The sequence below is a fragment of the Drosophila suzukii genome, chromosome 2L (assembly GCF_043229965.1).
Source record: "Drosophila suzukii chromosome 2L, CBGP_Dsuzu_IsoJpt1.0, whole genome shotgun sequence".
Taxonomy (NCBI): Eukaryota; Metazoa; Arthropoda; class Insecta; order Diptera; family Drosophilidae; genus Drosophila; species Drosophila suzukii.
The window spans coordinates 17425070-17441949 of NC_092080.1; the positions used below are offsets into that span (position 1 = coordinate 17425070).

General features: G+C 40.7%; 3 protein-coding genes across 3 annotated transcripts; 2 read left to right on the top strand and 1 right to left on the bottom strand.

The window, feature by feature from the left end:
• Positions 1-32: 32 nt before the first annotated feature.
• On the top strand, positions 33-7479 carry ninaC (STKc_myosinIII_N_like and MYSc_Myo21 domain-containing protein ninaC). Its single transcript, XM_017086647.4, has 14 exons — positions 33-181; positions 788-1112; positions 1307-2170; positions 2293-3230; positions 3391-3683; positions 3744-4015; positions 4178-4464; positions 4612-4761; positions 4817-4914; positions 4971-5024; positions 5596-5783; positions 6151-6566; positions 6621-6903; positions 6957-7479. The coding sequence occupies exons 2-14, from the start codon at positions 828-830 to the stop codon at positions 7335-7337; spliced, it is 4509 nt and encodes a 1502-aa protein (XP_016942136.3). The 5' UTR covers positions 33-181; positions 788-827; the 3' UTR covers positions 7338-7479.
• Positions 7480-7610: 131 nt separating this feature from the next.
• On the bottom strand, positions 7611-12061 carry LOC108019040 (MTOR-associated protein MEAK7). Its single transcript, XM_017086661.4, has 7 exons — positions 11815-12061; positions 10017-10241; positions 8988-9303; positions 8521-8894; positions 8352-8458; positions 8184-8274; positions 7611-8125 (listed from the first exon to the last, which is right to left on the bottom strand). Exons 1-7 carry the CDS (start codon positions 11941-11943, stop codon positions 8021-8023), a joined length of 1347 nt encoding a protein of 448 aa, XP_016942150.2. The 5' UTR covers positions 11944-12061; the 3' UTR covers positions 7611-8020.
• Positions 12062-13643: 1582 nt separating this feature from the next.
• Positions 13644-16675, top strand: gudu (Armadillo repeat-containing protein gudu). Its single transcript, XM_017072821.3, has 3 exons — positions 13644-14423; positions 14831-16082; positions 16465-16675. The coding sequence occupies exons 1-3, from the start codon at positions 13807-13809 to the stop codon at positions 16603-16605; spliced, it is 2010 nt and encodes a 669-aa protein (XP_016928310.2). The 5' UTR covers positions 13644-13806; the 3' UTR covers positions 16606-16675.
• Positions 16676-16880: the final 205 nt, after the last annotated feature.

The window sequence follows — 16880 nt, forward strand, 5'->3', positions numbered from 1 at the left end:
CTGCCCATTGAATGGCTTCCTTCCTTGCCAGTGAAAAGCCGTCGATTGCATTGGCCCATCATTTAGTTGGCTTACGGCAGCGGTACGTGCTGCATGCGTGCGGTCGGTTCGAAAGTTCAAATAAATACTTCCCCAAAGAAAGACATCAGCAGGAAAAGTGTGCCACTCCGAAACGGAAAAGGTGTGTCCTGAAGGATTAAGTGCTCCAAGATCTTTGAAGTGAACCTCATACAACTCGTTCAAGTTGCAAAATAAAGTTTCTACAAGAAAAAAATGGAATATTCTAACGTCCTTTAGGATAACAGGATATCGTCAAAGGATTAAAAGCTTACACTGGTTTTGTCTTTGCATTTAATTTACACATTTGATTTTTAAATTGAAGAGAGTTAGATTTTCAGAAATGTTTGTTCAAAAGTATAAATTTATGAAAGGTCCTTAGCCAATTTTTTTTTTTTATTTAATCTATTTTGAGTTAAATCAATAGTATTTTATTTGTAAAACAATAAAAAAGTCAAAAATGGATCTAATTCTTCTCCGTTAGTAAATTATAATAAACGTTTAAGGTAACAACATAATATCAATTTCTGCTTAGAAAAAAGTTAAGCAGTTTTTAAACGAAGAGATTAAAAGAAACCACTAGAATGCTATTTCTTAAGTGTTATGCAAACGAGCCATAGCATAAGCATAATAGGATTTGCACAAAATGGAAAAAGACAAGTGAAATCCCCTACACAACCCCTTTATGTGAACTTCTTCTTCCAAGCTTAACCCAATTGAACCATCATAGGAATATTCTTCGAACGTTCAGGATAGTCCTCTAAGTCAGGATGTATTTACCGTACACACAATTGCCGGATCCTACGGATAAGTTCGAGATCTACGAGGAGATAGCCCAGGGTGTCAATGCCAAGGTTTTCCGGGCCAAGGAGCTTGACAACGATCGGATTGTGGCCCTGAAGATCCAGCACTACGATGAGGAGCACCAGGTGTCGATCGAGGAGGAGTACCGCACTCTGCGGGACTACTGTGACCATCCCAATCTTCCCGAATTCTATGGGGTGTACAAGCTCTCGAAACCAAACGGACCTGATGAGATCTGGTTCGTCATGGAGGTAAGAAAAGATTCAAATAAAATTTAATCAGCATAACTTTAAATGCTTCCTGAATATGGTATTTTCTGTAATAACAATAATAACAATAGACAAAAGTAGTATAATATTGCTATCGTATTTTGATATACAAATTTTAAACTGTTTTAACTGTTTTAATTTTAATAAAATATTTTAAAACTAACTTCTCATTTTAGTACTGCTCAGGAGGAACTGCAGTGGATATGGTGAATAAGCTCCTGAAACTAGATCGTCGCATGCGAGAGGAGCACATTGCCTATATCATCCGGGAGACTTGCCGCGCGGCCATCGAGTTGAATCGTAATCATGTCCTGCATCGGGACATCCGAGGAGACAACATCTTGCTTACCAAAAATGGGCGCGTGAAGCTCTGCGACTTCGGGTTGTCCCGTCAGGTGGATTCCACCCTGGGAAAGCGGGGAACCTGCATAGGTTCGCCCTGTTGGATGGCTCCCGAAGTGGTGTCCGCTATGGAGTCCCGGGAACCAGATATCACCGTTCGTGCCGATGTCTGGGCCTTAGGTATCACCACCATCGAGCTGGCCGATGGAAAGCCACCATTCGCCGACATGCATCCCACTAGGGCCATGTTCCAGATCATTCGCAATCCGCCGCCGACCTTAATGCGACCCACCAATTGGTCGCAGCAGATCAATGATTTCATCTCCGAAAGTCTGGAGAAGAATGCCGAGAATCGTCCCATGATGGTCGAGATGGTGGAGCATCCATTTCTTACGGAACTCATTGAGAACGAGGACGAGATGCGTTCGGACATCGCGGAGATGCTGGAACTCTCCAGTGACGTCAAGACTTTGTACAAGGAGCCGGAATTGTTTGTGGACCGCGGCTATGTCAAGAGGTTCGATGAGAAGCCGGAGAGGATGTACCCAGAGGACTTGGCTGCTCTGGAAAATCCTGTGGATGAGAGCATTATAGAATCATTGCGTCACCGCATTATGACGGGAGGATCATATAGTTTTATTGGAGATATCTTGTTGTCGTTGAATTCCAATGAAATCAAAGAAGAATTTCCCCCTGAGGTGAGTAACCAAAGTGGTTTTAATATCTTAAAGAACCAAAGAATTGTGATTCCTTAAGCATCTTTAATTTGTGTTTAATTTCGATGTTGTATCTTACTTCCCATTTTATTATTTTTTGTCAGTTCCATGCCAAGTACCGCTTTAAGTCGCGATCGGAGAATCAGCCGCATATTTTCTCGGTGGCCGATATCGCCTACCAGGACATGCTGCACCATCGGGAGCCACAGCACATTGTGCTCTCCGGGGAAAGTTACTCGGGCAAGTCGACCAATGCCCGACTGCTGATCAAGCACCTGTGCTACCTGGGCGCAGGAAATCGAGGAGCCACTGGACGGGTGGAGAGCTCCATCAAAGCCATCTTAATGTTGGTGAATGCAGGCACTCCGGTGAACAACGACTCCACCAGGTGTGTTCTACAATATTGTTTGACCTTCGGTAAAACCGGCAAGATGAGTGGAGCCGTATTCAATATGTATATGCTGGAGAAGTTGCGAGTGGCCACTACGGATGGCACCCAGCACAACTTCCATATTTTCTACTACTTCTACGACTTTATCAATCAGCAGAATCAGCTCAAGGAATACAATCTCAAGGCTGATCGCAATTATCGCTATCTGCGAGTTCCGCCAGAAGTTCCCCCAACAAAGTTAAAATATCGTCGTGACGATCCCGAGGGAAATGTGGAGAAATTCAAGGAGTTTGAGAACATCCTTAGGGATATTGATTTTAATCACAAACAACTGGAGACCGTTCGTAAGGTCCTGTCTGCCATTTTGAATATTGGCAATATCCGTTTCCGGCCGAATGGAAAATTTGCGGAAGTGGAGAATACCGACATCGTGTCGCGGATTGCAGAGCTTTTGCGTGTGGATGAGAAAAAATTCATGTGGTCTCTTACCAATTTCATTATGGTCAAGGGCGGCATCGCCGAGAGGCGTCAATATAGCACTGATGAAGCTCGAGATGCCCGCGATGCGGTGGCCAGCACGCTGTACTCCCGATTGGTGGACTTCATCATCAACAGGATCAACATGAACATGTCCTTCCCACGGGCAGTGTTGTAAGTATCGCAGAATAAAGTTCAATAATTTTAATATTTTAATACATTTTTAAATTATTTAACCTTTATCTGCATGTTGTAGTACTATTTCTTTTAATATTGAAGAAGTAGAATTATTATAAATACTTCTAAGATTATATAAATAATTATAATTTCTCAGTGGTGACACCAATGCCATTATTATCCATGACATGTTTGGCTTTGAGTGCTTCAATCGAAACGGTCTTGAGCAACTGATGATCAACACTCTCAACGAACAGATGCAATATCATTACAACCAGCGCATTTTCATCAGCGAAATGCTGGAAATGGAGGCTGAGGATATCGATACCGTTAACCTGAATTTCTATGACAACAAGACCGCTCTGGATAATTTGCTAACCAAACCGGATGGCTTGTTCTATATCATTGATGATGCCTCACGTTCTTGCCAAGATCAGGATTTGATTATGGGTATGTAAGAGGTGTCACTCATTGGAATAGCTCTTTTGATTTAGTTATCTTACTCCATAGATCGTGTTTCGGAAAAGCACAGCCAGTTTGTGAAGAAGCACACTGCCACAGAGATATCAGTGGCCCATTACACGGGTCGCATCATTTACGATACGCGGGCCTTTACCGACATTAACCGGGACTTCGTACCGCCGGAAATGATCGAGACTTTCCGCTCCTCGCTGGATGAGAGCATCATGCTCATGTTCACCAATCAACTGACCAAGGCTGGCAATCTCACGATGCCCTTTGAGGCCATTCAGCATAAGGATGAAACCGAACGGAAGTCCTACGTGAGTGTTCCATTTGGGAAATTAATATTATACGTTTTTTAAAAAGCTAGTTCCACTAAAAAAAATTTAAGTAATTCAATAGTGGCTTCAAAAATATTATATCTCGTCAAAACTTAGGACTTTAAAATTATAGATGTACTTTTTATATATTATCCCTTTTAGGCCTTAAATACACTGAGTGCCGGCTGCATCTCCCAAGTGAATAATCTCCGTACCCTGGCGGCCAACTTCCGCTTCACCTGCCTGACCCTGCTCAAAATGCTCAGCCAGAATACAAATCTCGGCGTGCACTTTGTCCGCTGTATTCGCGCTGATCTGGAGTACAAACCCAGAGCTTTCCACTCGGATGTCGTCCAACAGCAAATGAAGGCCTTGGGAGTCTTGGACACTGTCATTGCCCGGCAGAAAGGCTATAGCTCACGGCTGGCGTTTGAGGAGTTCCTGAGAAGGTGAGTAACACCTATTATTAAAGATATTTATATAAAAAATTAAGTTGGAATTTTAAAACGTAGCAAAAATAACTTCAATAATTACGTTCCTCCAGAAATTATTGTTAAAAAGATTAGTTTTCCTTAATTTGTTATGTATTTTATTAGATATCAATTCCTTGCCTTTGACTTTGATGAGCCTGTGGAAATGACCAAGGATAATTGTCGTCTTTTGTTCTTGCGCCTCAAGATGGAGGGCTGGTCCTTGGGCAAGTCCAAGGTATTTTTGCGGTACTATAACGATGAGTTCTTGGCCAGGTGAGCAACCATTTCATAAACTTAAAAAACGGTTACTAAAATGAATGGCTTACAGGTCGTACGAGGTGCAGGTGAAGAAGGTCATCAAGGTGCAATCCATGATGCGAGCTTTGTTAGCACGAAAACGCGTCAAGGGCGGCAAGGTGTTTAAATGTAAGTTTTACTAACAACTGCAAATAATAAAATAGTAATTTCAAATCCTCTCCTAGTGGGCAAAAAGGGTCCGGAGCATCAGGATGTGGCCGCGTCCAAAATACAAAAAGGTAAAAAAACGCAGGTGGATAGGCTAAGAGAGTACGACGAGGAGCACATCGACATTAGTGAGACGCCCTCGGAGGCCGAGGAGATGTTCCTCGAGGCCAGAATGGACGAGGCTCTGGCGGCGGTGCGAATATCCAAGATCGAACAGGCCTCCGCCGACGAATAGGCCCCTGCTATATACCATTTATACACACTATATCACTATATCGATCGATACTACTCGTAATACTACTACCAATAAAATCTAGAAAACGCAAACAAACAAAGTAATCAACTAGTCTAGGGTCTCGGTAACCACTTAAGCCGCTTAGTGGTGTCAAATGTGGATCCCACCCCGATGGGCGGTTCTAGTTTCTATCTGATGCAACCAATCGGCTTATAGCTGTCTGAGACATAACACTTAACATCGACGGCACCTGCGGAAAGAGATGAATTATAAGTGCTGCGTAGAAAAGAAATGAAAATTTAATTAAATTAAGGTGACTTCCCTCTCATTCTCCTCCGTCCAACCCCGCTGACCGCCTTTCAAATGGGTTACTCTAACGGCTTTCCCCCGTTTCCATTTTCCCACAGCCTATAGGGGATTCCGCGACCGGGTCCGCCTCCCTCCGCTGGTCAACGAGAAGACCGGCCAACTGAATGAGAACACCGCCGACTTTATCCGTCCGTATGCCAAAAAGTGGCGCGAGAAGTCCATCTTCCAGGTCCTATTGCACTACCGGGCGGCTCGCTTCCAGGATTTCGTTAATCTGTCACAACAGGTGAGTACAAATAAATACTATTATATAGTAAAGAATACTATTATATCCCAATTTTGTTTTTATTTTTAATAATGAATGCTTTAACTAAAATGTCCTAAAAAGTAAAAAGTTTAAAAATGCGTTTCTTTAAAAACTTAGCTTCAGAAATTAATGTTTTGGTTACAGATAATGATCAAAAATATTTTAAAAAAATTTTTAGGATAGGTCAGGTATTTGTTAAAGGTCTTATGCGCTTTTTACAAGTCAAATTTTTATGAGCATTAAGAATTGGTTCTCTTCACTTAACTTTTAAATTTGTAAGCTGGCTTTATTCTTTTAGGCGTATCTTAAAAATATTTTTAACAGACAACCAACAATAATTCCACAGGTCCACATCTACAATCAAAGAATGGTGGCAGGATTGAATAAATGCACCCGGGCTGTGCCCTTCGAGAGGATCAACATGCGGGAGGTGAACTCTTCGCAGCTGGGACCACTGCCAGTGCCCATGAAGAAAATGCCCTTCCGTCTGGATCAGATTCCCTTCTACGACACCCAGTACATGGTGGACCCGGCCAACTCCATCTCCCGCCAGACGTTTCCCAATCAGCTCCTAACGCAGCACATGGAAGACGACGAGCCTTGGGATAGTCCTCTGCAGCGCAATCCCTCGATGACATCCTGTGCCCTGACCTACAATGCATACAAGAAGGAGCAGGCTTGCCAGACCAACTGGGATCGCATGGGCGAAAGCGATAATATCTACAATCAGGGATTCTTTCGGGATCCCCAGCAGCTGAGAAGGTAGGAAAACTAATTTTCATTTTCAAAATAAAATAATCCTTCTTGGTTGGACAGAAATCAAATGCAGATGAACATGAACGCATATAACAATGCCTACAACAGCTACAGCAACAACTATAACAACAGCAACCAGAACTGGGGCGTCCATCGCTCCGGATCTAGGCGCAACTCCTTGAAGGGCTATGCGGCGCCTCCACCTCCTCCACCACCGATGCCCTCATCCAACCATTATCGCAATAATCCCAACCAGCAGCAGCGCAACTATCAGCAAAGATCCTCGTACCCACCATCGGATCCAGTGAGGGAACTTCAGAACATGGCTCGCAACGAGGGTGATGTAAGTATAATGGCATCTTATCTCGGAAAATTCTCAATCCATTTTCTTTTCAGAGCTCTGAGGATCCACCATTTAACTTCAAGGCCATGCTGCGTAAGACAAACTATCCAAGGGGAGCCGAGAGCAACACCTATGACTTTAACAATCGTCGCGGATCGGACAGTGGTCAGCAGCACACCTTCCAGGCGCCCAAACTAAGATCGACAGGTCGTCGCTTCCAGGAGGACGAGGGCTACAACTCATCATCGGGAAACTTTGGGGTGTCTAGAAACTTTGGCCAGCAGCAGAGGGCTCCCACATTGAGGCAATCCCCTGCCAGTGTGGGTCGCAGCTTTGAAGACAGCAATGCCAGGTCCTTCGAGGAGGCAGGATCCTATGTGGAAGAGGAGATCGCACCCGGGGTGACACTATCCGGCTATGCCGTGGATATCTAAAATTATATAAAGATTACTATTAGATGTTATGCAGTGCGTTTTAATCGATAAGACAATTGATATAAAAAGAAACCCACCTAAAATTCATAATTCAAAATGTTTCTCACAATGGAATAAATAAAATATCTGGAGCTACATCTTACTGAGTGCATTTAGTGGCTATATTTAATATCTTACGGGAATCGTTTTATTCTTTGTTCTTTCGATTCACTGTGATTAATCCAATTCATATCAAATTGTTTTCCATAATATTACATTAAAAACACTGGGAAATACATTAGAATTCAGCAAATATTTTGCATTTTATTGACGTAGGATAGAAAATGGGAAAATTCGACGACTTAACATTGCTTATTATGCTTGCTTGTTTGTTACACCATTTAAATGATTTCATTTTCACACTTTTAGATCTAAAACGCAACAACAATACTCTCAGTATTATATAAACTATATCCATTATACATTGTATATATAAACATTAATAGCTAAACAAAAACGTTTATAGGAATGGATTGAACAAATACTCTTTTGTTCGCAGGACTTTTTGTGTGTTTGATAGGGATTGCAATAAGGCTAAAGGAAATAGAATCGAATTATTAACTGCACACCCAAAATGGGCATGGTCTCATTAAATCTCGAATATGATAAAACAAAGCTTTTCCTCTTAATAGTTTCATATAATATCAATCATCCATGGAGGGTTCGCGTAGACCATCCGAATGCATTTTCTTGCCAGAAATTTCCAGCATAGCACGATCTTCCAAGTTGCTATCCAGCACCGAACGTTTCTGAGGGTTACAGGTAATATAATAAATTATTTTAAAAAAAGTGTTTAATAAAACCTACATGACCATTGCCTTCTTCGTCCCCTTCTTTTACGGGTAAATCTCCAACGGCCCAAACTTCCATGTTTCGTATTTTAAATTGCTTGCGTTTACTGTGAAAATATAGATATGGAATTATAAAATCATTTTTTAAGAGTAAAATGTTTTGTGCATTTTCATTTTTGCTCACCTTAATTGCACATAATCTCGATATGAAGTGCAGCTTTCAACGCTCTGTCCATCGCCAAAACTGCAGTCAAGCCAGAGGCCCCAGAAATCAAACTGACCGCCCATACCCTATGCACCAGATATAAACAATTAGCGGAGCAATCAATCAATTACTTATAAACATTACTCACCAGACCATTCGGCATAGTCTGCTGATTCAAATTCAAATACTGATAGTGATCGTTATAAGTTGTGGCCGAAAAGCACCGCATGGCAGGGCTTAAGGTGTAGAGAAAAGAGCTGTCATCGCCCCCAAATTGAGGCTTCACAGACCACGATTCGGACGCATAGCCACCGAATATGTATTGATCCTCGTCCTCGATGAAAAACAACGTGGGTCCCTTGTCCAGGATTTTTCCCAGCATCGTTGAGAAGCTCTCGCCGTTGATTTTCGATGAGAAGAGAAAACGCCACTTGTGACGATGTTCGCGGGGCAATTGAGCATTAACATATATGACGTGCGGCAGTTCGATGATTGGGCGATAGTGACTGCTTTGGGGAGCATCTAAACATGAGAAGAAATTGCTCATTTAAAAGTTTGCCGTTTGCTGGATACATATTAATCATTTGAGATTAAAGTGGCTATCGCTTTTCTTACCACATAATTCTGGAAGAATTGGAATTTCCATTTCCTTGATTATGTTGCGCTTGCTGCCACCATGGCGACAGTACAGCTGACTGAAGACCTCGCGCCAGATCTGCAGGAACTGGGGAGTGAGGTGCAACCATCTTTCCAAGGCTTCGCTGGGCATTGTGTGCTCCAATTCCCTGCCTAGATTCCGCATCAGGCCCTTGGCGAAAGTGGCTGCGGAACGCTCTGTGGTGATAAAGCCCAACTCGTGCCACTCCTTGATGCATGAGTATTTGGCGGTGCTCTCCAAATGCACGAAACTCTTGATCACCGTGTAGATGTACTAAAAAAATGAAATTTATTAATTTCGATACATTAGAAATACAGTAGAGATATATTTATCAAAATTAAAAAAAAACGTAAAAAAAATTTCACATCTTTTTACAGTATTTTCAATTAAAACTTAATAACAGTCTTCTTTGTTCTGACTAAATATTAGAATCCAAAACAAGAGAGAACTGTATAGACGATGCCATCGACTATCAAATACCTGTTACTCATCTAAAGAGAAAGCCGAGATGGATGGAGATATGCTTGCTTGTAGCTAGCGCCACCTAGCTTATAACACCAATAACACCATAGCGGTGGCTTTGATCCTGATCAAGAATATATATACTTTATGGGGCCGGAAACACTTCCTCCACCAGTTACATACTTTCCGAGGAACCTAGTATACCCTTTTAATTTACGTGTAATGGGTATAATAACCGAATTACACCATTCTGACCAAATATTTAAATGCTTAGTTCCTTTATTTATTGTTTGGGCCTTAGTGATATTTTCGTTTGAGCAACATTACAAATTATACTTTATATTATAAATATAAGTCCTGACCGGAATAAAAATAAAAAGCTCTCCCGATGGAATACAATTGAGATCAAAGCGCACCCCGATTACCACTTAGGGTGGCTCGGGAAACATAAGTTGTTAATATTTTAACGATATTTGATAATGTTTACAATAACCCCACAAACAGTAGTTTATTTATAGACTCACTTGCTCCAGTTGCTTGCTGTTGAAGGTGTCATTTCCAGTTTTTTCCATCGAGCCCAGGAGCAATTGGATTTTCTGGTCAATGGTTCCCCGCTCCATGATGTAGTAGGGCTCGCCGAATTTCTTCATCTGTATGTAGACACATTGCTGACCAGGCTTTGTCGGTGTAAAAAGATACTGGGATGTACATTCGGCCAGCGACCGTTCGATGGTTTGCGACCAAGTTTCCTGTTTTCAAAACAAAACAAAGAATATAAACAAAGTGCCCACCGGATACGTAAACATAATTTTCCCGCTGCTGTCAGCAAATTCTTGCAGGGAACGAAGGTCTGGGAAGCGCTGACACAGATTAACCCATTGAGGGCTGTACACAGGAAACATACGCTTAAGTTGCTGGGAGGGTTATATTAATATTATAAAATTTAAAAAAATTTAAGAGCCTAACAAAAAGTTTCTATTAATAATGTAGGGTATCACAGAAATCGATTTTTTCTAAATACGGGTAACACTTATACTAAGAATTCATCCCGAATATCTATTATTTGAACTTTAAAATTCCCCCCATTACTTCATGGTGAAAAACATTTTTGTTCTGTGCAGTGATTATTAAATTTATGTGAATGCGGGACCATATGGTATGCCGCGAAACGGTTAAGCATATTGTTTATTTTTAATTCAATTGGGCTGGCCCTAATTGACGACCCCTGTCATCGAAATCACGACTAATTCGTTAGCAAGCAAATTCAACAAAGCACAAGACAAACAACGAAATGCGACCGCAAACAAATTAGACAAATTGTAGACCCGTTCGCAGAGTTTCAGGGAATTATCAGTTTAAGACTGATAACACCTTTGTTGCTATACGTATGTAGATATCGAATTTTGCTATACCCTAGCGACTGTGGTGTTAATCAAACATGAGCCAAAAATAGATCAAATAAGCAACAATTTAAGGAATCATCTGGTTACAAACGAACATTTTTTGAACGGTTGCATTTCCGTCATCTGTTGCGGTAAAAATAAAACGACTGGGAAACCTGGGGGCTTTGAACCGGCATCGAAAAGTGTTATATCACATTTGTTTTTTAGATTATAAACTGTGTACGATAAAACTGTTTAAGCTTAATGGGTTAAGATAATACCTTTACTGTGGATGAGCAATATACATACAAATGTGTGCACTCATGATAGAGTAGATGTATTAATTAAAGGAATTGCTAAGTTTCCACAAGTCATTAGAGTATAAGGTTGTTTGCCGTTCAAGTTTTCTATTAATAAAGTACTCAGCGACGTTTTAAGGTTAAAATCTTATTTATAAGTAATTGAGAAGGTAACAATACAAGTGTTGGGGCTTGTAGAGGTATTAGTAATACCTATGAAATATATCTGTATAAAGTGAAAGTAAATGTTGAAGTATAGAAGCTTTTACAGCGAATTCAGTTTTAGAGATTTTATAAAAAATAAATTTAATTTTAATTTTAAATATTTCAAAACAAGTACTATTAATGACAAAAACTTATTTAATTTGGTTTTTTTGAATTGTTAAATTAATGCTGGTTCTTTTTAACAGATTTAGATACCTCTTCAGGTTTCTTTGAAAATATACCCTTTCAAAGGGTTAAAGCGCAGCAGTATATGGCCATTTGTCATGAACCTGATTTCTTGTTTTTTTTTATGTTGAAGGAAGTTCAATCCGCGCGTCCTTCAACTTGTGACCCTGTCCCTTCCGCCATTGCAGCCTGCAGTTGGGCATTGATTTTCGCACTCAAACCTCACACGTGGCACTGTGATTCCCACTTACCACCAGCCTGTCTTGGGTCAACTTCTCGAGGGCTCCACCAGAGGCGTTTTTGTACGCCGATTCCAGCATGCGGAGCTCCTCCGACGTGTAGAGATTATCCGTCTCCCGCTTGCCACTCGCATTTCCCATATCCTTCGGGCAAAATTAGTTGTCTGGTATTACGACAGCTGGTAAACAAACAACGCAGCTGCTGCTTCTTGTGATCGCGGATTTTAATTGAAAATAAAAAACAAACAACACAACCTAGAGCTGGTAGTAAAATCGATTTCTCTTCGGCCCCATCGATGCTATCACAAATTTTGAGATATCGATTATTCGTCGCGTTGCCAACACTTTGAGTGGTTGTTGCGCCTGCTGTTATGGGTAGGTGTACTTGCTAACGGGAAAAAGTTAACCGCTTGGCAAAACCGTTTGGCAGTAAAAATATAAAAAGAATTCGATCGACGTGCTTTAAAAATAATTTTAGAGCCTTTTTTATTTTTTGGTGTATCTTCTGTTTATATCATTTCTTTGGTTTTTGGAAGAATCTGAATTCGATTCAGTCTTTCGGGTGTTTGACATATGTATGTACTGCTTAATGAAAAGCTTTGCTTTATAAATTAGCACATCCCAAAAAGTATTTGTTTCACTTCAATAAACAAAGTTTTATTATTTTTAAAAGTACTTTTATGTTTTTCATCATTTTCCTTTTGGTAAAAACCCGAATTAATTTAAATTTTTCGGGAGTTTGACATAAGTACTGCTTTATAAGCAGCTTTGTTCTATTAATTAGCAGATACCAAAAAGTATTTGTTCCACTTCAATAAAGAAAGATTCGTTTTTAACAAAGAATCAATAATATCAACCAGTCCTTGCTATAATATTTGCACATTTAAATGAGAGTGGTACACAAACCTTATGTTGCTTTCTTATTTGTCTGCTGAAATAACTTTCTTTGGCCTGGTATAAAAGACATCAGTTCAGGGATTTGCCAAGCAGTAACATCAAAATGATTATTAAAATAAGTGGATTTTTAACGATTTTGGGACTGATTTCTCTGTCTGGAGCTTATCGCATTATACCAAATATTGAAGATGGTAAGATTAACATTAGAAATACTTTATGTTCATTAATTAACTGACACTTCTATTAGGTATACATAGCCCCCAAAATATTTCCACAAGTCCCTTTGTAAGGATCGGCAATGGATACTATTACTTTGAACCCGCCGCAGAACAAAACTGGTTTGAAGCGTTTCAGTCTTGTAGCCAAATGAAGGCAGATCTAATAGCTTTTGAAACTATTGAGGAATGGAATTTTATTAATCAATATATATTAGATAACAAAATAGATCACTTGTACTGGACCTCGGGAACTGACCATGCGAAACATGGAAATCACAAATGGATTACAACAGGTCAACCAATAACATTAAATGTTTGGCTTGAAAGAGAACCAAATAATCTCGGTGGAAATGAACGTTGCGTCGAGTTAGGAAAATTTAGAAACCAATATAATTACAATGTCTTAAATGATGAGGCATGCTCCAGCAAAAGACTCTTTATATGTAAAGCTCGCCAGCCTACGACAGTTTCATTTGTTTTTTGGTAATACATTTTAAAATTGTATTGATTTTTTTAGATTTATTAAAATTGTATAACTAATTACAATACTACCTGTTAACACAAGGTGTATATCCTAATAAAGTACAGTACTTACTCCTCAAAATGCTAATGAATAATTTTAGCATAAAAACCAAAATCAAATTTTTAAATTGGAATATGGTTACCTCTATCGAATTATCGATACCTTTGCCTTTATCGGGGGCAATTTTGAAATTTACGTTTGTTACCTTAGCAACACGCCGTATTAAATCAATTGACTAGCCTAAAAATTCTCCCACACAAAAAAAAACAACAAATTCCCATACATAGGCCCAAGAAACTGGCATACCGACAGTTATTACAGACATACAACTGGTCCAATTCTTAAGGAATCCACCCAAGAAAAAGGATGAATGTCACCAGTAGCGGGACGTCCCAGCATCGGGGCCGAAAAATTCGGGAACAATGCGGATCCTGTCCGAACAGATTCTCCAAGGACAAACGGCAGGTGATCGCCGAGGATTCGGATACCACGGAGGTGGAGTCGTCCACGGATGAGGAGGATCGCTGGAAAGAAGTGGCCCGGGCCGCTGAAATTCCGGCAGACTACTATAATATCCAGAAACTGGTGAAGTACATCAAGGCGGGCAATCAGACAGCCACTATAGTATCGTTGTGCTGCTTAAAGGACTACGATCTGAGCACCCAGATCAATCAGTTCGCCATCTCGGATATCGGCGGACTGGATGTCCTGGTCAACATACTGGAGTGCAGCGACACCAAGTGTTGTTTGGGCGCCCTCACCGTTCTCTCGGATATCACCCTGAACATCGATATAAGGAAGACCATCGTGGATCTCGATGGTATTCCGCTGATTGTGGACATTTTGAACTCCTCGATGAAGGATCTAAAGACCATGGCCGCCGAGACATTGGCGAATGTGTGCAAAGTGCGACTGGCGAGGAAGTATGTGCGCACCTGTGGGGGAATCCCCAAGCTTGTGGATCTTATCGACATCAAATTGAGGTAAGATGACAATTAATTTAAAATGGTTGTGCCTATATTTTTATTCCATCCTGAAGAGCACAATTTCTCACTATAACTTGACGAATTTACTAGTAGTAATAGTACATTTTTGTGGGGTTACTTAGGATAGCCAAATGGTTATTTGGATAATATTTTACATTTACTTTTTAAGGTCTAACCAAATATAATATTTTAAAACAAATCTCCAAAACCAATGACAATGTTTGGTATATATTATATATCATAGAACCAAATCAATGTCAGCTTACAATTTGTTGGTTAATCAAAATTTTATTTTGGAACAAAGATAAAATAGATATATATTTAATAAACAATTGATATAAATGAACATATTCAATCATGAAGTTTTTAAAGAAATCCAAAAGAATTCTCTGAATACATTCTAGCATTTTAAAGACACCTCGTGACCAATTAAGCGCAGATGACCTGGAATCTCTGGATATGACACGAGCTGGAGCCCGAGCCCTTTTTACCTTAGCTGATTCCAAGCACAATATGGAGCAGATGCGCAAAAGCGGAATAGTTCCTCTAATGGCTCAGCTTCTCAAATCCTGCCACATCGATGTGGTCATTCCCATAATGGGCACCGTTCGAAAATGCTCATCGGAACCGAAATTCCAACTGGCCATCACCACCGAGGGCATGATCCCCGATATTGTGATCCATTTGAGTTCCGAAAACACGGAACTCAAGATGGAGGGTAGTACGGCGATCTATAAGTGTGCCTTCGATGGGAATACCAGGGATCTGGTGAGGGAGGCGGGCGGCTTGGAGCCCCTGGTTACTATCATTAAGGACAAGAACATAAGGGACAATAAGCCTCTTTTGCGAGGCGCCACTGGAGCGATTTGGATGTGTGCCGTAACCGATGCGAATGTCAAAGTGCTGGATCAACTGAGGACTGTTAACAACTTGGTGGCCCTGCTGAACGATGAGTGTGACGAGGTGCTGACCAATGTCACCGGAGCCATATCGGAATGTGTGAGGTTCCAGAGCAATCGAGAGCAATTGCGACAGGCTGGAGGGCTTCCAGCCATGGTCTCTCTACTCAACAGTTCCCACGCTCCCCTCCTGGAAAATCTAGCTAAGGGTTTGAAGGAGTGCGCCGAAGACCCAGAGAGCATGAGGATTTTGGAGGACCTAGATGCGGTCCGACTAATCTGGTCTCTATTGAAGAACACCAGCACAAGGGTTCAGGCCCATGCCGCCTATGCCATATGTCCTTGTGTTCGAAATGCCCACGATTCCGCTGAATTGGTCAGGAGTCTAGTGGGCGCCATGGAACTGGTGGTGGGTCTGCTAAAGTCCAAGGATATTATGGTTTTATCCGCCGTCTGTGCAGCCATAGCGACCATTGCCCAGGATCAGACTAATCTAGCCATCCTAACCGATCTTAGGGTCATCTATAAGCTGGCAGATCTCGTCCAGACCACGGATGATCTGCTGCGAATGAATCTGGCAGCTGCCGTGGCCGCCTGTGCCTGCTTTGGCAATAACACCGAGGAGCTGGGACGCCTGCGCACCGTGACTCCGATTGTCACCTACATGACCAGCGATAATCCTCTGGTGCATCGCAGCACGGCCATGGCTCTGGAGAAGCTTTCGATGGATCCGCAAAACTGCATTACCATGCACCAGGTGAGGATCTACTTTTTAACCATCTTATTGTTTGGTATATGATGCTATTCTTAATGAATTACGGTCGTTTTCCCAATGTCATCTTAATGTTCATGTTTACATGTCAAAAAAAGTTAACATGAATCTAAAGCTAAAGAAAGACAAATTCGATTTCTTTATATGACGAAAAATCTCAACTGTCTGCTAACCGACAAATTTAAATAAAATATTTTTTAGTTTTCTGTCCTATACTACCTAACATCATATTAAGAAAGTACATACATTGTTACTAAACAGCAAATTGACTATATGACAAACATTAACGTGGCATTGAAAAAGTAACCCTTATTGGGTCTGTATCTAAAACCGAATCACAAATTTATCATTTTTTTTTATTCTTCAGAGTGGAGTGGTTCCGTTCCTGCTGGAGTGCATTGGATCTACTAACAAGGAGCTCCAGTTGGCCGCCGCTGGTTGTCTGAGGAATATCCGTGAACTGGCTTTGCGGGCCGAGGAGTATCTGCTTAAAATCGACGATGACTGAACTTGTTTTTCGCTTTGTTATGTTGTAAAATTACTATTTGACTAAATATATATGCCAGTGCTAGCAATTACTTACAATTTTTAAATGTGCCATTGTTATAAGTTGTGGTCTTTCAACTCTTTCAGTTACAAAGAAATAAAATAAATAATTTAAGAAATTTAAATCAAAATATAACATGGAATCATGTCAAATCGATAATATTAATGTATACAAGAGTACTAATTTTCTCACATATTTGGCAGCTTATAAAGGTGTTCAAAAGTATACATAAATAT

What these genes read in the sequence shown, in the direction of transcription:
- ninaC (XM_017086647.4), top strand. Translation starts at nt 828, where the DNA reads ATGTATTTACCGTACACACAATTGCCGGATCCTACGGATAAGTTCGAG. An exon ending in TTTGAGGAGTTCCTGAGAAG is followed by an intron (nt 4,465 to 4,611) that starts GTGAGTAACACC and finishes GTATTTTATTAG; the next exon opens with ATATCAATTCCTTGCCTTTG. An exon ending in GATCCCCAGCAGCTGAGAAG is followed by an intron (nt 6,567 to 6,620) that starts GTAGGAAAACTA and finishes TTGGTTGGACAG; the next exon opens with AAATCAAATGCAGATGAACA.
- LOC108019040 (XM_017086661.4), bottom strand. Translation starts at nt 11,943, where the DNA reads ATGGGAAATGCGAGTGGCAAGCGGGAGACGGATAATCTCTACACGTCG. An exon ending in CGAGATTATGTGCAATTAAG is followed by an intron (nt 8,275 to 8,351) that starts GTGAGCAAAAAT and finishes ATATTTTCACAG; the next exon opens with TAAACGCAAGCAATTTAAAA. An exon ending in ACGAAGAAGGCAATGGTCAT is followed by an intron (nt 8,126 to 8,183) that starts GTAGGTTTTATT and finishes TGTAACCCTCAG; the next exon opens with AAACGTTCGGTGCTGGATAG.
- gudu (XM_017072821.3), top strand. Translation starts at nt 13,807, where the DNA reads ATGAATGTCACCAGTAGCGGGACGTCCCAGCATCGGGGCCGAAAAATT. An exon ending in CTTATCGACATCAAATTGAG is followed by an intron (nt 14,424 to 14,830) that starts GTAAGATGACAA and finishes AATACATTCTAG; the next exon opens with CATTTTAAAGACACCTCGTG. An exon ending in ACTGCATTACCATGCACCAG is followed by an intron (nt 16,083 to 16,464) that starts GTGAGGATCTAC and finishes TTTATTCTTCAG; the next exon opens with AGTGGAGTGGTTCCGTTCCT.